This window comes from Chlamydotis macqueenii, chromosome 10 (assembly GCF_036417535.1).
Source record: "Chlamydotis macqueenii isolate bChlMac1 chromosome 10, bChlMac1.mat, whole genome shotgun sequence".
Classification (NCBI taxonomy): Eukaryota; Metazoa; Chordata; class Aves; order Otidiformes; family Otididae; genus Chlamydotis; species Chlamydotis macqueenii.
In genome coordinates, this window is record NC_141565.1 from 7,193,578 (window position 1) to 7,215,605 (window position 22,028).

The 22,028-nt window shown below is 58.1% G+C and overlaps 1 protein-coding gene across 4 annotated transcripts; it reads right to left on the bottom strand.

The window, feature by feature from the left end:
- Nucleotides 1–605: 605 nt before the first annotated feature.
- On the bottom strand, nt 606–22,005 carry TWF2 (twinfilin actin binding protein 2). Of its 4 annotated transcripts, XM_086755284.1 has the most exons (10): nt 21,908–22,005; nt 13,158–13,235; nt 9,103–9,281; nt 7,208–7,303; nt 6,618–6,722; nt 3,199–3,231; nt 1,820–1,945; nt 1,575–1,725; nt 1,044–1,165; nt 606–888 (listed from the first exon to the last, which is right to left on the bottom strand). In XM_086755284.1, the coding sequence occupies exons 1-10, from the start codon at nt 21,930–21,932 to the stop codon at nt 721–723; spliced, it is 1,083 nt and encodes a 360-aa protein (XP_086611410.1). In that variant the 5' UTR covers nt 21,933–22,005; the 3' UTR covers nt 606–720. The 4 variants fall into 4 exon arrangements, with proteins under 4 accessions (XP_086611410.1, XP_086611408.1, XP_086611407.1 ...); XM_086755282.1 differs by lacking the exon at nt 3,199–3,231; XM_086755281.1 differs by lacking the exons at nt 3,199–3,231; nt 21,908–22,005 and adding an exon at nt 20,951–21,345.
- Nucleotides 22,006–22,028: the final 23 nt, after the last annotated feature.

Here is a 22,028-nt window from a genome sequence, read left to right on the forward strand (position 1 = left end):
CTGACTGGGGGGGGCGGGTCAAAAAGGGGATGCAAACATCGCCCAAAGGCAGAGGGACCTTTTTCCAGGGCCAGGCTGAGCTCAGGGGAGACCTTCCTCCTCCTCAGGGACAAACTCCTGCCAGCAAAGCCCACCCCACAGGGAGGGGTCCTGCCCGCACCCTGAGGGGGTGCAGGATCGCTCCGGGACTGGGGCAGAGGGGCTGCGCACACCGAGAGCGGGACGGGGGAGCAAAATCCGGGGGCTGAGGGAGCAGGTGAAGAAGCGTTTTCTCTTTTCAAACAGGAATCCCCAACACCATCCCCTTCCCTTTGCATAGAGCAGCCTGCAGGCGAGCGGGTCCTTCAGTCACGCAGGGGACACCACGAGCGGCGGCTGGGACCCCGGGAGAGACAGGAGCAAGGCTGGGGGACACGGCCCTGCTGCCCCCATCCACCCCCGGCAGCCCCAGGGCTTGCACAGGGACACGGGGAAAAAAAACACCAACGATCCCGAACCCTTCCCATCACTCTCCCCCGGGTACAACAAGCCATCCTGATGGTTAAAAAAAGGAATGAAATAGGAAAAAGAAGGTGGGGAGAGGAAGGAAAAGAAAAAAAAAAAAAAAAAAGAAAAAAAAAAAAAAGGGCTGAGATGGAGGGAAAGATCCCCAGGTCAGCAGAGAGGAAGCCGGGAAGCGCCGCGGGGATGCTGTCCGTTCACCGCCCGGTCCTGCGGGATCTAACTGTCCTCGCCATTCTCGCCCGGCCCCTTGATCAGCCGCTTCTGTCCCCGCTTCCCCACCGGCCCCTTGGGCTTGGCGAAGGCCTGCTTGAAGGCATGCTGCTTGGGGTGCACCTCCTCGTAGAGAAACTCCGCCGTCAGCTCGGCTCCATCGTCGATCTCGATCTGCGCCCGGGAATGGAGAGGTGGGGTCAGCAGGGTCTCGACACCCATCTTTGGGGCCCCTGACGCCCACAAGCCCACCAGCAGGGCCGGACTATGGCTGTGCAGTTCCCTTGCGGGGTCCCTGCTCCGTCACTGCCGGGCGGGCTCACGCTTACCTTCTTGGCTATCTCCAGGCAAAATTCCTGCTCCACAGTGTCCAGCAACCGGCTCTTGCAGCTGGAGTAGAGCATGCGCTCCTTGATGCTGCATTTGTACCCGGGCATGGAGTAGATAAAGACTGCGAGGAGAGAGCGGGGCTTGTGGTGCTGGCCAGGCTCGTAGCCAGGGAGCACCGGGCTGGCGCATCCCACCCCAGACACGGCTTTTCCAGCCCCGAGCCCACTCAGCAGCAGAAGGCGAGCCATCCCATCCATCACCCCTCCCCAAATCTACCCTGGCTCTGGCGTGCCTGCAACACAACGGCGGCACAACTTCTCCACGGCAGCACCTGGAGAGCCCTGCACCCCACACAGCGGCCTCTTTCGGCACCAAAGGACTTGCCAGCGCCCACCACGGGAGGACGGCAAACGGGAACAGACTCGAGGTGCCCTGCTGCACCATTCCCACTTGCTCCCCGTGCGAGCGATGGTCCAGGGAGAGCGAGGACCAGCACTGGAGCCAGCTGCCCCCAGTGCTGAGGCACTCACCGACAGACTCCAGGTAGTCTCCCTCGTGCGAGTGCTTGTACAGGAAGAAATGGTAGCGAGCCGAGTCCTGGGGGATCCTCTTGGGCAGGTCAGTGATCTCCGTGGGGCTCGTGTGCACCAGGTCGATGGTCTCCCGTTCCAGATCCAGCTTCTGAAGGACAGAGGGGACAGGGGAGCCGATGGGAGTGAGGGGTGGCAGCAAGAAGCCGGGGAGCGGGGTGCGGGGGAGCTGCGGTAGGACCTACCAGCTGGATGTAGTTAATTTTCTTCTGCTTGAGTGCCTGGATGGCTTGCTGAGCATCCAGCTGCAGGGGGAAGGCCAGGCCCTGCAAGGTCTGGTGCTTGCTCTCCACGCTGATCTCCGTCTTCACCTGGGGATGGAGACCACCCCCAGCGTCAGGGCAGAGATGGGCAAAGGGTGGGGAATGGAGAGAGAGGAAAACCAGCTGGTGCCGTGGCAAAAGGCTGCTCATCCAAGGAGCTGCCCGACAGCCAGCTCACGGGGACCATGGCATTAAACCACTGAGAAGCCAGCCAGGCTCAGGGCAGCGACGCTTGTCACCGTACCGCTGTGCCAGAAGATCACCCGGCCCCAGCCATGCATCCCTGCGCCCCCCCCCGCTTCACTCCCAGCAAAGACCATCTCAAAACCAGTGTTTCCCAGTGTGTCCCTGCCAGGGATGCAGTGACCAACGCCGGTGTGTGTCCGTCTCCCATCATCTCCCACCGCAACCTGCGGGCGACGGGGGAAGCACAGTGTTCAGCTGCACGGGTCCCGCCGGTGAGGAGGGCAAGCCCCCCCTCGGGGGGTTTAATTGCAGCAGACAGGCAGCCCCTCTGACACCAGAGCTGGGAAGTGAGAGATCCACAGCTTGGAAAGATTCCGGTTGCCATTTTCCCCACAGCCCCTGCAAGGCAGAGGCTGCTGCCCATGCCCTGAGCAAAAACTCCTGTTCCAGGAGGCTGAACCCCACTTCAAAAAGGGGGGAGAAAGAGACTGCGGAGGCATCGCATCACCCCGGCTGCCTCCATTCAGACGCAACCTGGGGGTCCCTGAGCGGGGCCGGAGGGTGCTGCGAGCCGGCAGCGGGGAAGGGGGGCAGGACGCGGCAGGCGCGGCATACCTCCTCGGGGCCGGGGTACTCTACCAGCGATGGGCAGCAGCAACAGCCCCCCACCATCTGCCACAGAATACAGGGAGACGGCGTCACCCCGACGGCGGAGGAGCCCATCCCACCTCCAGACCCCCACACAAGGCAGACAGTCCAGCAACGCCAACCCAGGTGCTCTGCAGTGAGCGTGGGTCCCTTTCCTTTGGGATCAGATTGGGGCATTTTGGATAAAGACAGTCCAGCCTTTTTTTTTTTCTCCCCTCCCCCTGATAGAGAAAAGGAAGAAAAATCAAGGCATGCCAAGAGAAATGCAGGAATTTTAGCTCACATCTCAAGAACAGCTCAGCAGCACCGAGGTACATCTCATTACGAGCTGCCCTTCGTTACAGCAGCCCCGCGCGGCACCCACACCCCAGGGAGGTGACGGACCCGGGGTGCTCGGAGCAGAGCATGCAGAAGAAACACCACTGGGAGAAGGGAAAACCAGGCATCAAGCGGGCAGAGCAGCCTACCATCTCGGTGCTCGAGTCCTGGGAACGGGAATCCTGCCAGCGTGGGGAGAGGAGACACACCGTCAACGGCACCCCGTGCAGGGACGGAGCAGGGGGGTCTCGTGTGAAACGAGAAGGGGAGGGGGACACACGGACATGCTGGGAGGATGGAGGCATACCATCTCTCTGCTGGAGGCCAGGGAAGGCAGGTCCTGGCAGCGCAGGCAGGGAGAGCAGCAAAAAATGACACAGGAGACATCAGCGCTGGGGAGGAGCGGGAGGGAGAGCCCCGGCCCCAGCAGCTCCGCATGCAGCGTCTCCGCTGACAGCCCCACGCAGAGCCCATCCCTGCCCCACCTCCTGCCGGCTCCCCAGCCACAGTGCCTCCAACCTGGGTCTGGAGGAGTTTGAGCACTTGCAGCAATAGATTTTGGGCTGTCCTCCACCAAACAGCACATACTAAAAGTCTGGGGGGAAAAAAACACCAAAGTCTCTATCCATGCCGGCATCCTGGAGGATGAACAGGGTGTGAACGTGCAGCTCTCGGGAAATAATTACTCAGAGGTGGGCAAGAGGTCCAGCTGAGCTCCAGGCTCTGCTGTCCCACCACTCCCCAGTCCCGTGGCACCAGCAAGCGCCCGAGGGCAAGCGCGCAGGGGTTCAGAGGACGCACAACAGCTCGCCCGGTTCTGCCCTGTGGAGAGGCGCAGTTCTGGCAAAGCCTCTGCTCTACCCACCCACCAACACCATGGGGCAGCTACGAATGACAACCCTCAACGCCGCAATTGCACGGCCACCTTTAGCTCCTCTTCATTCTTCTGCCTCATCCCTCAGCCCCAAAGCTGCCCTCCTCTCCCCCACGGCCCTGCCGACGCGATACGCCTGCCTCCCCTCCCTGTTTCTGAGCCCGCGATGCTTCTAGGAAGACGTCCCACTCGTGGGTGTTAAGGCAGCTCAACGCCAAATCCAACGCCATTTCTTAGCCCACGGTCTGCTGACAACTTCCAGCTCAGTAAAGCTGGTGGCGCATTTTCCAGCTATTTAAAATGTATAGATATATAACAAAGAGAACAGCAAATTTCTGCGAGCTCCCACCCACTCATCAAGGAGAAGGGTAGCTCACAACATCGTGTCTGTCCACGCAATCCTCAAAGCACAGGGGAAGCGTGGCTCATGCAGCCTAAAACTCTCTTTACCAAAGGCCGGGCACCCTCCCGGGGGACGTGCAAACCCCGGTCCTTCCCATCTCGGTGTAAAGGGCCGATGTGCTGGCCCCGAAGTCGCTGCCATGCGGCCATCTCCTCCTTCCTCCTGTGCTGCTGCTGCCTTTCCCCTCTCATCCCTTTTCCGCACTCATCCGGTGGCTGAGGGGGATCGCAGGAAGCTTCTGCCAGCCCAGGAATGCGGCCACCTTTTGGGGTGAAGACCGCAAACTTGGGTGCCATCTCGGAGGCTCGTGCATCGACAGCACTGGAGGAGAGGAGAGCTGCACCTGCACGCAGGGGGCACAGCAAAGCACTTGGTGGCTTTTAACAAAACTGTGTCCCTCGTGTCACTTCCAGAATCCTAACGGATTGGTGGAACCCCGGAGCACACGCAGGGTCCCAAACCGCTAGCGAGGGCAGGGGCGGATACGCAGAAGTGCTGAGGTTCGGGATTGCCCAGGGGCTGCTTCCCAGGTCGCTGCCAGCCCCGTCTGCTCGCTCCCACGCGCTGGGTCTGCTCCTCCGAGCGAAACCGCAACGCACACGCTGGTGCGAGGATCCCGCAGCCTGTGCACAACGCGCACACACGTGCCAGGACCCTGCAAGCCTGCAGGCAACGCGCAGCGTGGCTCCAGAAACTCGCTCCAAGCTGCATTCCTGGCAGAGTCGTGCGTTTCCCCGCCCTGGGGAGGTGAGCGTGGCACCGAGCATGGCACCGAGCGCCTGCGTTGTAACTCCCAGCACCTCCTGCTCCGTGCCCGGGGCTGAGTGAGCGCAGTCCCTGCACCAACACAGAGACCCTTCAGCACACCCAGCACTCGGCCACTTCCCACTTTTAAATCCACAGGCAAAAATACACCCATTTTCCTTTCCTCCTAAATGCCAGTGACCACTCCCCGTGGCCAGGCTGACACAGGGGACAGAATATCTTTAAAATAACCCCCAGCCAAATGAAACGGCAGCAGCACCTTTGCCCAGGAGCCACATCTCACAAAGGCGAGGGTGGGAAGCAGAGCACAGCAGATCAACCAGAAGACGAGCACCACGAGCACCACTTACCTGGGCCACATGACTTTGCAAGACACAGCCAAAAAATCCCCCAAAACTACTTAATCCTGCAGCACTGGCCAGCCAAGGTGACGGCACAGATGCCCAAAGGTGCCAAACGAGCCGCAGAGCCACCATCAGCATCCATCCCCCTCTTATCCACGTGTAGGCACCACCTCAGACCCTCCAGCACAAATCCTGCCCATCCCCTCCAGGCTGGCAGCTGGGATACCCACGCGGAGATCCACGTGGTGGGGACCACCCCTTGGTGGCATCTCCCAAACGCCTCTCAATGCCACCACCCCCAGACCTGCTTTGGCAGGTGGAAAGCTCCTGCCTCATCATTTGCCATTAATTAATGCCATTAGGCTGATTGGCCTCGCACGGTCCAGGTACATCCTCATCCACCCGTGAGCCCCACAGCCCCAGCACAGGCGGAAGACAGCGGGATGCTTCCCTAGAAGAAGGTTTTCCACAGCATCCAAATGAAATCCTCCCATCCCAACAAAATCCTGCTTCCAGGTGGCATTCCCAGCCGGCAAGCCAATCCCCGCCCCAGCCTTGGTGTTCTGCAGCACCACAGGGGCTGGCACGAGTGCCACGAGATGCTGGCAGGGAGATGATGGTGTTACAGCCTTGTCTGCCCCAACCCTACCCTGGGCCGCTTCCACATCTTTTTCCAGCACATGAGCCCCCAAATTTAGGGTAAGATCTGTATTTCTCAGGACAGCATCCCTGATATTTATAGCCTCAGAGGAAGAGTATGGGAAAGGAGGCTGCTGCAGCCCAGAAATAAGTCTGAGTTCTTCCTGCCTCTCCTCCAAATTCAGACCAAGCTCTGGCTGTTGCCCTGGTACCTAAAGGTTAGAGACTGCTGCGGGCTTTCAGCCTCAAACTGTCTTCTGACTGCCAGTTACAGCGAGTGAAATGGAGCTCTGAGCTCATGTTCTAGCAAGGAAAAAAAAAAAAAAAAAAAAGTCTAAATTCCTCTTTATGCCACCAAGGGGAGGGCAGGAACGGGTTAAAACACAGAGGTACAAGAGAGCTCAGTAAAAATGAGCCATCTCCTTCAGCTGGATGCTGGGACGCTCGCTCCCACACAGCCAGCAGCAAACACACCCCCGCACCCCACACCCCTGCGCACCACGAGGCTCTCGGGCTCCTTCCCCCCGGCCGGCGGTCACCCACCTCGTTGATGCGGATCTGCTGGAGCTCCTGCTCAGCGGCGGTCAGCGGGGCCGGGGCGGAGCAGGAGGACACATGCTTTTGGTAACCGCTCAGGGACACGTCCTCCTGCAGACAGGGACGAGGGAAGTGTCAGGGGATGGTTACCGCCATGGGGCTGAAGGTGCCCCCAGCCTTGAGGCTGTGTCTGAGCGACCCAACAGAGCCGTGGGGTCTCTCCTGGCTATGCCACTCCTGCTGTGAAAATCCCATGGAAGTGAAGGAGAAACCTCCAGCTAAGGCAGCCGGATAACCCTGGCGTGGCCAGAGTGACACTGCCACCACGTGGTGCTTCTCTTCCTGCTCAGAGTGAAGTTCTGGATGTCTTCTGAGCCTTCCTCCCACCCGTTCCATGGTCTCCATCACAGACCGACCGCAGCAGCGCGGGCACGAGAAAGCAGCAGCGGCCACCCCAGGGACTGAAGCAGCGCGAGGAACAAACCTCCGCGGTGTTCCCGCCGAATGCCAGCATCCCACGTCCCACATCGAGCCCAGGGCTGGCTGCTGAAGCTCAGGGCTGGACTCAAAAGGCTGCCCAGGGACCACCACCGTACCTTCAGCGTTCCAAACATCTCGTCCTTTATGTGCCCCCCGCCGAACTCCTTCTTCACCGTCGCCCTGGTAGCAGCGTACAGCATCTTCAGCCGGACCTGCGAGGGGAGGGAGGCAGCACGCGCAGTCAGAGGGGAGCATCCCGCACGGCACGACTGGAGAGCAGCACCTCCGCGTGAGAGGCGCCCAGCGCTCGTGGCCGCTGTCCCACCACCGGCTCCGCAAACCTCAGCCCTCCCTGGGAACAACCTCCTAGCTCTTATCCAGGCTCACTTCCAACCGCAGCATCCCTGGGAAGGGAGCGGCCAGGGAATATAATTTCCAGGGCGCAACCTTGCCAAGTGCTGCCCCCAATCCGCAGGTTTATCCTGTGCTTTGCTTTCCCAGCCCAGAGCTCCAGCACATCGTTTCTCCTTTCTCACCCCCACCCGGGTACGAGCAGGCGCAAAAAACTGCCGGAGTCACCTAAAGGGGACTTTCACCTCTTGGCGCTTCTTTTGCATCGTTCTTCTGCAAAACACGGGGAACAGCTTTGGCAAGCGCTCCTCGGCGCACCGTGCTTTTGCAGGAAGAGCCTCCACAGTTTGTTGAGAAATATATATTAAAATTATCTGTTACTATATATTATTATATAAATACATGTGTATGTACCTGACACAAATGTAGACATGTACACACACACATAAAATTATATATCATTACAACTGTATATACGTGTGTGTATACAATAATATATATTAGATATATCTCAACAAACTGCAGAGGGTCTTTTTAACACACGTGTGCTATAATATATAAAATAATATATAATATTAACATGTATTTGTTATATATATAACAAATCTATATATTTTCACATATATTTTCTTCCAGTACCTCAAGGGGGCCTACAAGAAAGATGGGGAGAGGCTGTTCAGTAGGGCCTGTTGTGATAGGACAAGGGGTAATGGTTTTAAAATAGAGGGAGGCAGATTTAGATTGGATATTAGGAAAAAATTTTTTACACTGAGGGTTGTAGAACACTGGCACAGGTTGCCCAGAGAGGTGGTGGAGGCCCCATCCCTGGAAACGTTCAAGGCCAGGCTGGATGAGGCTCTGAGCAACCTGATCTGGTTGGGGATGTCCCTGCTCCTTGCAGGGGGGTTGGACTAGATGACCTTTGAAGGTCCCTTCCAACCCAAACCATTCTGTGATTCTGTGATTCTATATATGACAAGTGCATGTATTAACCTGGCAGCAAATCTATACAGCACACAGATTATATAACATATATAACAAATATATAGAGAGGTGGATATGTGTGTGTATACACACATGGAGATGCGCTGAACAAGACGGCATTTTCCGAGCCGTACGCTGACCTCCCCCAGCCCACCAGCCCACCCCCCAGCCCTTTTGCGCCCGCTCTCCGACACCGTCTCCAGCCCAGCAGGTGTCAATGCCGGCCCGGCCACACGCGGCTCCGAGGGAAGCACCCGCCCGGCCCTTCTTAAGGCTGATTTTGGAGCGGGGCCTGGAGCTGGGCCAGCAGCCGCCCTGCGTCAGGCCTCACGCGGAGCGGGGCCAGGCTGGCTGCGTGGCCGGGACAGTCGGTGCCAGTCCCAGCTCTTCCCCGAGATGCTTTTAGCCAGAGCGGCCGTGGGACGTCTCCACCCCAGCCCCCTGGTCCATACCACTCCCCGCTCTACGCCCCAGTCCCTCCACCTCCTCCTAAAATTTAAGACACAGTCCCAGTGTCTTAAAAAATTCCCCCCTCCCCAAAGCAGTCTCCACTTCTCCTTAACCGGAGCACGGCAACGGAGGGTGTGAACGCTCCTCCTCAGCCCCAGCGCAAAGTCAGCTTGGCCAGCATCTCCCCCACCCGCGCTGGGGCGTCGCAGCCCTCCGTGGTACCCACCGGCGAGCTGTCGGGGGACCAGGAGATGAAAAGCCACTCGTAGCCCTGGGCGTTCTGGCTGTCCAGGCGGTACAGCACGTAGCACGGCTGCTGCTCGTCCAGCAACGGCAGCACGAAGGCGTCGTAGTCGGCGTCCCAGCGCCGGGACAGCTCTTTGTGGGCTCCCAGCACGAGCTGCTCTGGAAGGAGAAGATGGGAAAGGCGGCGTTAGATGAAGACAAGGCTGACCTTGCAGGATGGCTCGTCGAAGGGCTCATCGCTGCTCCAGCACCGACAACACTGCCGCCCTGCAGAGAAACAAATGATGATCTCGAGTCACGGGCAGGAGAGCACACCCCCAGGAACAACCCCCCAGGAGATGCCATCAAGGCTGCGGAGGGGCTGGTTGTGTGCCAGTGTCCCACCGCCTCCCGCCAACCATCTCCTCCCTTCCCACGCTCCTCACCGCCGAGGTCTCCTCCCTGGTGACCATTCACAGCCTCTATCAGCTCTGCTCCCCCTGCCGTGAGCATCCCTCCTTGCTCACGGGGGAAGGCGAGACCTCCTCCACCCCACCAGAACACCTCGCCAAGGACACGAGGTGCTGAAAAAAACAAAGGTCTCACAGCAAAAGCCAGGGCAACGGGCCAAAGCTGCTCTCAACGGATTCTCCACAACGTCAGAGAGGCCAAAAATCAGAGCTGATACGTGAAACCCGTGTCCGCAGGGATGGCCCAGAGACCCCAGCCTGGGGAGGACCACGCTGCCAGGAGAGCCCCAGCCTCTGGAAGCAAGCTACGTATTTCACACACGTGGTAGTGTCTCAAATATCTGGAGGGTATTTTTTTTCAGCTGCTGAACAAGTGGTGGCCGGGTTGAGAGCCCTGCGAGCCGGGCAGCGCTCGGCTGGGATTTAAATGCTGCATCATATGAACATGGAACCCCCCTATGTGAGGGTCAACCAAGCTTTGGGATGGCTGGATGGAAAAGCAACGGTGCTGGAGACTGTCAGCGCAGGTTCCTGGAAAACAGCCTGTATTTTTATTCCATTTTTAGATGCAGAAAGGTCTGGGCGGAGATGTCGGGACTCAGAACAAGATGTAGGAAAATCGAGATGTGCCAAAGCGAAATGAGTTGGGGCCTTGGACAGTTGGCACTCAAGGGGGTGCTCAGCCTGGCTCGCGCCCTGCCTGGACCTCTGCCCACGGGGAGCCCGGAGCCCTTGGCCGCGGCACAGCCCTCTTCCTCCCAACCCACCCAGCTCAGCAGCTCCGAGTCCCGTGGCAGGAAAGCTTTGAAGAAAAACAGTTGAGGGGCAAAGCGTTTGGGATGAATTACTCCCATGTCTGCTTTCCCCGGTCGACAGCAGCGTAGCCCTTCCCCGCCCAGCACCACCCCGCAACGGCGTCCGCCGTCACACGCTGAACCCATAACTATTTGTGCACCAGGGGCGCATGCTCCCAGTACAATGACAAGGACAGCGGAGGAACAATGTGCTGAAAATACTTTACCTTCAGTAAAACTACCTGTTTGGACAAAGAAAAGCGTAAAAACCTCAATGTACCCCTAAACTAAACATAAAGCCCTGAAACGGGTTTGTGCAGCGCAAAGACCTGGGATCCCAAAGAGACTGCAAGGAACTTTGCCTGGCCGAACCCACTGGCAGCTCACGGGTGCCTCTGCCAAAGATCCCGACACCTCACGCATGAGGCAATCGGTGCCGGGTCCCTCCAGGCAATTCCCGGGCTGTGCCCAAGCCGGACCCCGGCCGTGCCGCCGTAAGTTGGCAGCCTCCAGCTTCCCCCTGGGCTGGAGGAGCCGCTCATCCCCCTGCCTCCCACAGGGCCAAACGTTCCTCCCTGGGAAGCATTGGGAAAGGGAAACCCGGAGCAGCCGCCTTTCAGCGCAGCATCGTTCTCAGCGCCGGCTATTTCAGGCTCTGTTCCTGCAGGGCACCGCTGCTGGAAAAAGCGCAGCCGGGAGCGTTTCTGGCCCTTGAGGTGCCCCAGCGCTCAGCGGCAGGCAGGCGGCCTCGCTCCGAAATGCCCGTACAAGGCAGCCCTGCCTGCTGCCCTGGCAGGCGCCGCGGGAGCCCGCAAAGCTCAGCGCGCAGCCTCGCCTGCTCGCAAAGAAACGCGCCCAACCAGGGAGGCCGCAGAGCCAGCCTTGCCCAGGAACCCCCCGACAGCGAGAAGTAGAGCATCACCTAAAAATACCTTGGACTACAAGCTGCTCTCATGCCAGGGAATCACTCCGCCACACCTTCTCCATCCAACCTCAGCTTCTCCTGGCTTGCCCCTGAAGGTGACATCAGCTCAAAGGGCTCCCGAAGGGTTGCTCGGCCACAGCCGCTGTCCTGGGGATGCCCGGACACAGAGCATCCACCACAAGCTCCCTCCACCATCTTCCTCTCCTTCCACCTGCTGCTGCCCGCTCCAAAGGGTGGAAACGCTCCAAAACGCCCCAAGACAAATGCCCTGTAGGTCAGAAGGTCCTCTGCAAGCCACCGAAGAGAGCTGGAGGCTTCTCTTCCGCGTCCCCTGTGCAGGCAGGGCAGCTGGCTTGGGATACATCCCTTCCACGGTCAGCGTGTTTGAGTCTGGCTGTCGTGACATCTGCCTGGCCGCTCATCACTGCCCAAAGGTCCTTCTCTGGTGGGCAGCAGCAGGCTGATGTCCCCTGTGTTACAGAAGAGCGGTGGCCCAGAGAGGGCAAGCATCTTGTCCCAAGTGATGAGGGCAGGCAGACGGGAGGTCCCTGAGCCAGGCTAGTGGGACCACCACCACTTTGTCCCCAGCAGATCAAGTCCTTCAGCACAGAGGTGGTCCCGGCTCTCCTCCTTCCACCTGCCCACCCACAGGAACCTCAGGCTCCACTGCATCTCAGAGGCTTCTGCAGACACCCAAGCTTCTCCAGAGCTGCCCATGGCCAGCCCAGGCCAGGGGAAAGGAGCTGGCAGGGTGGGAGAGCCAGGCTGGGGAGCACAAAGCATCTATCCTAACACAAACTTAATTCCCAGTTTTTAAAAGCAAAGGGAGCCAAGAGAGCAAAATAAAAAAAAATATATATAAAAAAAATCAAAATTGTCAAAGATGCTCCAAAAAAACCAACATAGAGGTCACATTCCAACACACAGGGACCTTGCTGAGGACAAAGCCAACACCACAGAACCTCGCGGTGAGGTTCTGCTGTGTCCCAGTGTTTCAAGTCACACTGCTCTTCCAAATGAGGCTTCACAGCCCCTCCAAAGGCCGGCACGGGCTCCTTACGACCACGTCCACTTCAGCATCTACAGCACGGTCCTGGCAGCCCACCCGAGGGATGCGGCGACGCAGCCTGGCAGGGTGCTAAGGTCCCGCTGCCACGAGAAACAAGTCATCCATATGCAATTGTACGGGGCCACGCAACGGGAAACCTACACCGCAGAGGCTCCTCGCCGGGACGCCAAATCAGTGCTTTGCTCTGCTGCCTTGACAGATGCAGAGCCACCCAAAGGCACCTCCCCACGGGGCAAACGCGGGTGGGTTGGTGCCAGTCTGCAAACCGGGCCAGGGGCAGCCCCACGCAAGGAGCAGGGGCTGGGATGGGTTGGGGTGGGTTTTGGGGGGATGCAACTGGGGCCCCATGCTGAGCTCTGTGCTCACTCCCGCCCAGAGCATCTCCTTGCCTGGCATGGGACGCCACATCCAAGGAGGAAGATGCTGCTCATCATCCCCGACCACAGTCCCTCGGCACCTGCAGCAGCTTCTCAAGGGGCTCCCCGTAACAAAATTCAACGCAGTGGCAGGAAAAACCCCCAGAGCCCAGTACCGAGCCCAGCACCAAAGCCAGACACCAACACTGGTCCACCAGCTAAGTCACTGCTCCTGGACTCCAATAGCTGCTCCCCAGCACGCCCAAATTTTGGGCTTGTGTTTCAGCTCCAGGTTGCCACGCGCCAGGGAGTCCCAGCGGGATTTTCCTCGAGGTTTCCAAAAACATGAGCTGGCACCGCAGCAGTGGAGAGGAAAGGAAGAGAAGCAAAACAGAGCATAAATGACATGGCGTAAATCAAAGCGGTTAAAAACGAGACTTACCATCCTCAATGACGACTTTGATGAGCCGAACTGAACCGTTCCGGGCTTTGGCAAAAAAGTCCCTTAATTCCGTGGTGGCTGAAAGAACCAGAAACATCGTGATCAGATTTAGCACTCAAAGCCGGCACTGGGCTGCTCGGCAACCAGCCGGGCTGGTGAGCAACTTGGCAGGGCAGAAATTTAAAACTTAAAAAAATAAAGTCACTGGTTCAAAAAAAAAAAATTATAAAAATAAATAATACAAAACGCAAACAGCTGGGAGCGAAGCGCTGCGGCTCCCCAAGGCGTCAGAGTTAAACAGCAGCTGGGAGCGCATGTGATCCAGAGAACCTGATACTTGGCCTGGGTGAACATAATCACCCAAATTTAGACGACGGCTTGGCCGGTGCAGGCAGGGAGAGCTCAAGTGACAAGTTTATTCGCTTTACAGAGCGGCAGGGTTTGCATACGGGGGGTGGCTGGATGATGTCCCGAAAGGCCGTGACGTCCCGCGCTCATGACACGGTGGGGATGTAGCTCCCGAGGCAGCTGGGGACCAGCACGACCCCAAACTGGAGGCACTGGTTTGAAGCTGAGCCCCTGGAGAAAGGAAAGGCAACAGCCCCAGCGGTTTTGCTCCGAAGCCAATGAGGCTTTGGTTGCAGAAGGCTTTTGGGAAGCATTTTGGGGAGCCACCTTCCTCCTCATCCCCCCTCCCTGAGCACCAAGCACCAGCAGCCGGTCTGGCGTCCTACCAGGAGGGAACAGCGGAGGTTAAAGGGGCAGCCCACAGCATCACTGGTGCCGAGCTCCCCATCCCACCCGGGATGTGCTGCTGGAATGCCCAAGAGATGTGGCTTGGAGGGGCGGAGCCCCTGGACAAGGAACATCTCCCAGCCCAGCTCTCCCTGGAAGCCCCTTCGATCACACACCCAAGCCCCTTCCCGTGTGCGGCCACCCCGCCAAGGAGGCCCTGCGAGTTCAAAGACACAGGCAGCACCGTGCTTGTTAGAAACACTAAAGAAACCGGCGTTGCACAGATTAGAGACGCGGGCAGACACCCCTCTTAGTCCACACCAGGATCTATGCTCGGAGTCACTGTCACCAGCCCCCGGCTCCTGGTGCTTTGCTGTGCCGCCTCCCCGTTACTGATCACCGTGCCGGAGCAGCCCGCAGCAGGAAGGAGCCCTGCTTTGGTCCCCAGAGCCTGGGAGCATCCACGGCCAAGGCACTTCGCAAAGAAACCACCGCTACATCAGCTGGAAAGGCGCGGTGGCCAGAGCAGCCATCCCCTGCCGGCAAGGGCCGTATCCATCCCGCTTCACTCCCACCGGCGGCGAGTAGCACCCTTCGCGCAGCCCCCCAGCAGCGCTGTGGGAGGACGTTGGCCACCGCTCCCCCAAGGGACACGCAGGGCCACCATGCTCCTCCCTCCACCAGCACTAAGGCACGCGGCTCCCCCAGTTCCCGCACAGACCTTCACCCTCTTCCAGTGCCGGCTGGGAGCCCAGCCTGCTCCCGCAGCTCCCACCCAAGGCTGCTCTGGTATTTTTAGCCCCTTTCCCTGTTGAGAGCGGCTCTTTCCTTCCGGCAGCATCTGTGGCTATTGCAAATGCACAAGGCGGAAGAGGAGGAGAGAAAAAAAAAAAAAAAAAAAAAAAAAAAAAGGAGACATCTATACATCCAGGAAGCCTTGTGCAGGAGACAAAAGCTCCTCGTAAGCATTAAGCTTTTTCCTGTTCCACTGCCAAAATAGCAGAGAATAACATCAGTCTTGGATATTTCTGTAGCATCAGCTGCGGGGGAGAAAGAGGAAAGCGCTGCAGTGCTAATGGGCCTGCAAATCCCTCCGGCCTGACCCTGTCATTTCTAGCATCCAAAGAGGCACAAGGGTCTGGAAAATCAGGAAGCTGGGCAAACGTAACCCCTCAGCCCACCTGGAAACGCTAGGAGAGCCCAGAAGTATTGGATGGACAGCTGGGATGATTGGCAGTTGAGTGATTGACAAGTGACGGCCAAGCACCGGGACTTGTGTAGGTGTGGAGAGGTTTCAGGGGTGGGGAGAAGTATGGATGCTGCCGGAGGAGCCGGGCACACGACGGGAAATACCGCAAGGTCTGCCAAGGGGAGAGATGCTTTCCAGATGAGACAGCGGCCAAGCTTTCAAAAAAACCTCAGAGCAGGCTTCGGAGCTTTAATTCCGCTGAAATAATAAAAAATAACAATAAAAAAGCAATTTTTATTTAAATTAAAAAATCACCAAGGTATCTTCAACATCACCTTCTGTCTCTCGCAACACAGCCAAGAGGCAGCGAGGAAGGAGAGGAATGAGCTAGCGAAGGTTTTCAGCATGAGCTCAGCAACTGCTTCATTACAGCACGATTACGACTTAATTGGCACGGCAGACTTGACAAGATGGCTTGCGTGCCTGAAATAGTAATATAAAATGCCAGAGCTGCCTCTGGAAGAAAGGCCAGGAGGACACCTTACCCTGGAGATGGAGGAGGGCGTTACCTCTGCCTCAAAGCATTGTCACGCCGGGAAGTCTCCAGGACCCAACCCAAGGGCTGAAAAACCCATATGTGGGGAAATCACAAAAATCAGCTTCTTTTTCTGGTTATCAACTTCTGCATTTGGCAACAAGGCGAGGTGGGAAAGCAGGTGCTGGGCACTCATCAGCACGGCCAATGCACGGGGCCAGCTGTGAGCAGCCTTGTGTTGGGATGGGGAAGGGAGGAGTGATGGGGCTGGGGACTGGAGGGGGACCTGCGAGTTCCAACTCACCCTCTTGACATGGACTCCTGGAAAATCCTGGAACAAATAATCCAGAAACAAACCGACACTGGGCTACAGCCAGGAGCGACCTACCAAGAGCAAAGTATGAGATCAACCTAGCTTCCTCCAGCAGAGCCACAGACCTGGGGGCTTCAAGGGTCTCAGCTCGGCTTTCTAAGAGTCTCCAAGAAGTCAGCTTCGGAAACCTGGAGGCGGAGAACCTCTTTGGCACGGGCAACTCACTCTAGAAGGTGTCAGAGGTCGGATCGAACAAGGTCTCCTGGGGACCCGCAGTGGGTCCAGGTTTAGTCCACATGTCCAGGAACCCCTCTGGCAGCTGCAATAGTGTTTTCTGCAGCTACAAGGTGGGAAGCTAGAGGAGATGCAAGCGCACACCAGAGAACAATTCACCGTTCTCTTAGGAGACTGGAGAAATGGGCTGGAATAAAAAGAAATAGGATGAAACTCAATAGGAGGCAGAGTAGGCTAACTAGAAGAAGGACCAGCTATATACCAACGCAGGGTGGGGTCCAGCAGCTCCAGAAAAGAGAAATGAGTTGCAAGCCAAATCACAAGTTAATTGCTTCACCTTGTTGCAGGCAAAGTCATTTGCAAAGGCAGGAACAAGAGTACGACCACATTATTTGGTGCCGACGAGGCCTGAGGCGCAGCAGGAACATCACGTCCAGGCTCAGCACCGTGCGAGAAGCAAGGCGCAGGACAGACGGCACCTACGCCAGAAGGCACAACGTGCAGGAGCGACTGAAGGAACTGGAGCCGGTCAGCCACAGGAGCAACTTACACTGGTTTTCCAGTCGGAAACACCAGGTTCCACCTCGGCATTTGGGAAATCTCACGATGAGGGTGATTAAACGCTGGGAAGGTCACCACACCTCCATCCCTGCCCTGAAAGGTCTCCAAAAACCCTCCTGGGATGCTGCTGCTTCGAGGCAGGGTGAGCTCAGTGGCATCTTGAGGAACTTTCTGGCCTTTCCACAAGGCAGCCCTGCTGCTGACTCTCCTGCCAGCTGCGGCGTGCGCAAGCACCCCTGCCTCCTCAGCCACGCTCCCGTGGCAGCCCAAAAATCGCCTCCAGCCACAGCGTCGTGCGACACCTCCCTCCCCTGCCTGTTCGTAGGCTACAGATGAGTTGTCCCTTATTCACGAGCCGCCCACATGGATTAAAACACATGGAGCAGCCAGCTAAGAGCGCGTCCCAGGTCCCCTCGCACCGCAAAACCTCCCTGCCCCGCGGCACCTGGCCCCTGTTTGGGATGGAGGGCTGAGCGGCGGTGGCCATCGCACCAGGGCACCCAGGCTGGGCAGCTCGTGGTGTGGCACGGGGGTGGCCACAAAAAGCCGCCCCTAAAGCCGAGCCTTTTTTTTGATGTTTACAGCCCCAGTTTGCTCATGTGAGCAGAGGCAGGCTGTACGGAGGCCGGAGAGAGATGGAGGCACGGCGCAGCGATGGCAGCGTAGCCACAGCAACGGCCGGTCTCTCCCTGGGGATGCCAGCGGAGCCGCCCGCGCAGTGCCCGGGGAAGCGCCACAGGGATGGGGATGGAGGCGATGGCTGCACTGCCGCCCCTGCACCTCTCCATCCTCCCGCTCGCTTCTTGGGGAAAGAACAGGTTTTTGGCTTATTTGACCCTTCCCAATCCCCCCTCAACCTGGTGACAGCGCCCAGATCAATAATACATGCTCCCTGAAACGGATGCCTTGCTCAGTACATCGCCTCACCTCGCCCTCCTGCCGGGAAACCCGAGCCTCCGGCCATCAATCTTTCATTCCCTGGACATAATCTCCACGTTGATGCCACTCCAAGCGGCTGCTTCCCTTTCACCGTCCGGGGCGCGGCGTGCGCAGAAACTCTGCCAAAAATCCAGCCCTAAACCTGCGTCCAAGCTCCAGGGATCCCTGGCCAGAGAGCAGTTAGGATGCTGACGGATAAAACGCGGTGGCGTCTGCACCACTCTCGCTTTCCCTGCATGGGCATATGTGCCCGGCTCCTGCCAGTGCATCCAGCGAAAGGCACAACTGCAACAGGCACAAAATAGCTGTTGCTGCCGCTAAAATCCCCCCTTTCCAGTCTGTCCCAGTGTCACTCCGTCACGCAGTGCTGGCTGCAGAGCGCTTTTCTGCTGACAGGCACGGCCGGCCAGTTTAAGCGCTAAGAGGATTTTATTTCTCGTATGAAAAAAAGAAAAAAATGTCCTTGCAGGGAACCTTTTCTCAAGGAAAAAAACTACAGATATCACAAGAAAAGAGTAAGAAGGGAAAAATAAAATCTGAGCAAGACAAGACACAGGGAAAACTTTTTTCCCCAGTTTTCTGCGGGGCTGGGCTGTATCCTGCAGGATTTCACGCAGACAGCTCCTGGTCCCTATTGCAAATCCCACCCAGAGACCCTCAGCCACCCACCTGACACCAGCCATTTGCTTCTCAACACCCGATTTTCCACGTGTGTGCCCAGGACTCATCTTTTTTCCGCTTTGGCAACTCGGATCGGAGTTATCCAGCCCTTCCCTCGCCCCGGGGTAGGCAGCGCCCACCCTGCAGACAGCACCAGTTGGGTCCCGCCGGCATCATCCCAGAGCCAGGCGTGCACAGCCCTGCTTTGCCTGCAAGGTGTCGACCTCTGAGCCGGGTGCTGGCCCCAAAAAAGAGCTCACAAGCAGGAACCAGCTCCTCAAAACCACCCTGGCAGCAGCCCAGTGCCCTCTGTCCCCCGTGGACACCAGGGGCCACGGACCAGCCATCCCTCCTCCTCCTCTGCTGATGGCATGGCACAATACATCCCCAGTTAGGGGGTTACCCCCAGCATCCCTGCCACAAAATTCAGGAGGCCAGGCACCTCAGGAGCCACGACTGCCTCCCAGCACGGTGGGAAGAGAGTGGTTGAGGAAGTGGTGGATGGGGAGAGAAGCTCCTTCTTTCTTCTCCAGCTTTCTTCTCGCTGAAGAGCCAGGAAGCTGGCTGCTTTTGAAGAAGACCTTTGCAGACCCAGCAGCTCCCAGATCCCCCCTTTCTGCTCCTTTTTTCCTCATCTGACATCATTCCTGCCCGCGCGCATCACTTATTCTTCTCCTGAAGCAAACAGCCGCTCCTACCGGATGCTTTCCCAATGCAAGATCCAGTTCTGGGGCAAAGCAGTGGCTCGGCCACGGAGAGGAGGGAGGGTCCTTCCCCATCCCCACGTCTGCCACCTCCCCCAGAAAGAGCAGGCACCAAGCTCTGGTTTTTTTTTTTTGGTTGAAGAAACAACATGCATTTGATTTCTTTACTTTCTAGATGAAAAGAAAAAAAAACAACAACCCTTTAAGAGACTTTTTCTCTCTACCCAGAGGTCGTTAATGAGTATCCAGAAGCAATGAAAGCAGATGACTTCCCACCAGCATCAAAGCCCTGGTTCAGCATCGCCTTCCTAAGGTTTAAACTTGCACAGTGAATGCTGTCCCCCCATCTAACACTCCTCAGGGCAGAACAGGGACTGAAAAAATACTCGTTGAATCCTCCCAGCTGCAGTTAAAAAGCGGGTTTCCAGCCCTGAGAAGCCCACAGCAGCCCTCAGTATCTTCCAGCCACGTCCCCAGCCCCGCTGTCTCCATGGCAGCCCTGTTTTCTTGCCAGCACCTTTGCGGGAGCTGCCACGGATACCCAAAAAAAAAATAATAATTAGCCTCTTGCCTCTGCATGAAAGGCTCAGCTCTGACTAAACACCCCAAACCTGCAGCTCCACACCCCTGGCTGAGCGCTGCCATCACTCCCCCTCCTGAGGACCACTTGCTTCTCCCCAAAACTGGGATGACTCAGTAGCATCGCAGAAGGGGGCTGCTCTGGGGGCTCCCCCACCACCGCATCGCCTGGATGTACCACGGTGGTGACCAAAATCTCTCAAAACCTCCCCTAAGCCAGCCGGCGGGTCTGATGACAATTCTCCTGGGAGCAGATACCTTCCTGCAAGCAGCAGAGAAATGAGAATTAAAAAACACAAAGCAACGCCCGCGCACAAAAATAATGAGGCCCCAGAAATCTGGAAGATGTGGAAAATCCCTCCTCCTCCTCGGCAAACACCAGATCTCAGCAGAGGGGATGAAAGTAGCAGTGGGACTGCTGCTCCTCATCTGATATCGAATCCGCTGGCTGCCAAGAAAAGGAATTAATCTGAGCACTGTGCCAGGGTCGGGGGGACTGACAGACCCCACAAGCCCCACCGGGGTGGTTCCCTTAAAGCCCGGAGTGCCCCAGTTCAGCATCACAGGTGCTGGAGGGGCAGATTTGCATTCAGAGAGGAAACAGCCGCTTCCCGGAAGAGCAACCACAGAGCAGGAGATGGAGGAGCAGACCCGGAGAGCTCAGCCACCCAAGGTGTCCAAGATGCTGCAGGAGCGAGACCACCCGACAAGCTATTTCTCACAACTGCAGGGAGGTTTTTAACCCCCCCAGCCTGGGGATCTGCTGCCTGGGCAGAGGCGCTGAGTCTGTCCCCACCCTGCACCAGCTGCAGCTCCTCGGGGGAAGTCCAAGTCCGTTCCCCTTTCCAGCGGATCGCTGCTGACGGGGCACGTTACGTCCTATGGGCAACGACAACTCACAGCGACTCTCAGCGCTGGTCCCAGCAGGGTTTGCCGAGCGGCGGGCAGCCAAGGTCAGCGCTCCCAGAGAGCGGCTCATCAGCTCTGCCAAGCCAGCGCATCCCCCGTGGCGGTGCCAGGGAGGACGACATTGGCGACGCGGGAGCGGATGGGCACAGTGGCGAGCAACAGGCAGCAGCCTCTTGGGATGCAGGCAGTGCAGGAGGGTTCACCTGCACCAAACCCCACCGGAGAGTGGGCACACCGAGAGCTCAGGTGGGCGCTGGGGTCCATCCTGCTGATTATTTTTTTTTGGTTATTATTTTACAGCTGAGGGAATATTCAACCAGAGCCTGAACTTCAGTGTTTCCACTTAAACTAGAAGTAACAAATCTGAACTCAAACGCTGTCAGCTACCAGCGCTCCCAAGCAAAGCAGGAGAAACACCAAAGCACTGTCGCTAACCGCTTCTCAACTGCGGCTCCTCAGGAGCATCTGTAGGGAAGGATGCTCTTGACGGGGCACTCCAGCAACAGGGATGCTCGTGCCATGAAGGAACAGCAGCCCCCAGCTCAGCGCCCTGGCACAAAGGCGCTGGCCGTGAGGAAGGGAGGTGCGAGGCCGGCATCCCAGCTCCTTTCACGGGGCACACAGCTGTGCTGGATTCGCACACAACCGGCACGGTGCAGGGCTTCAGAGTGGCTGCTCTCGCATCCCAGCTCGCATATTGATCAGGTTACATAAATTATGCAGCACCTCTAGTCCTGATTAATACTGTTAATTGAGTAGCAGCGGGGAGCGGGGGGAAATACCGTGAGGACGCAGTCATGCACCCATGAAGGCGAAAGCTGGCGTCTCAGGGTGCCGGGTTGCTCCTGTAGAGAGAGTGGAGAAAGCCGGGAGCTTCCCCCCAGATCCAACGGCAACGGTCAGGCAGGAATTTCCTCAGGCTCTCCGGCACCCCCCGCGCGGAGGCCCGGCAGCACCGCAGGGAGGGGAGATGCGACCGGGGCCGATGCGGGGCTGCGGCACAGCGGGTGTGGGTGAATGGAGGTGCTGCCGCTGCAGAAAGCGCCGGTACGAGCGGTGTCACGGCGGTTTTGGGCGCATCAGCCCAGACAAAGGATGCAGGAGAGCCCTTCACCGGCAGCATCCCCAGAGCCAGACCCCCTTCCCTACTTCCAGCACCCAGATGCTCTGAGTCGGGCTCGGTGCTCCCCCCCGCCGCGGCTACTCGCAGGAAAACCGGCCGGTTCCTTCGGGAAGCTTCATCTCGCCGCCCCCATCACTGCTACCGGCGCCGCCCGGCATCCCGTCGCGGCGGGGCCGGGGGATGCTCAGAGCGCGTCTCCGCTGGATCCCCTCCCGAGGCAACAGGCACCCCGCGAGAAGGGGACCGGCGGCTCGGCGGGCGCCTCTTACCGTGGATGCCGGTCTGGTGAGTCATGACTCCGCTCGGCTCGGCTCGGCTCCGTTCCGCTCCAGCTCCGCCGCGTCCCGGGCAGGAAACGGCTGGGGGAGCCGCGCCTCCCGCTTCCGGAGC

Bases quoted from the DNA above. Each gene is read 5' to 3' on its own strand.
- TWF2 (XM_086755281.1), bottom strand. From the start codon at position 21,113: ATGCCGGCCTCGCACCTCCCTTCCTCACGGCCAGCGCCTTTGTGCCAG. The intron at 13,236-20,950 runs GTTAGCGACAGT...TGGTTCTTTCAG, and splicing joins GGAGCCGCAGTTGAGAAGCG to CCACCACGGAATTAAGGGAC. The intron at 7,304-9,102 runs GTGGGTACCACG...CTCCCCTCGCAG, and splicing joins GGTCCCCCGACAGCTCGCCG to GTCCGGCTGAAGATGCTGTA.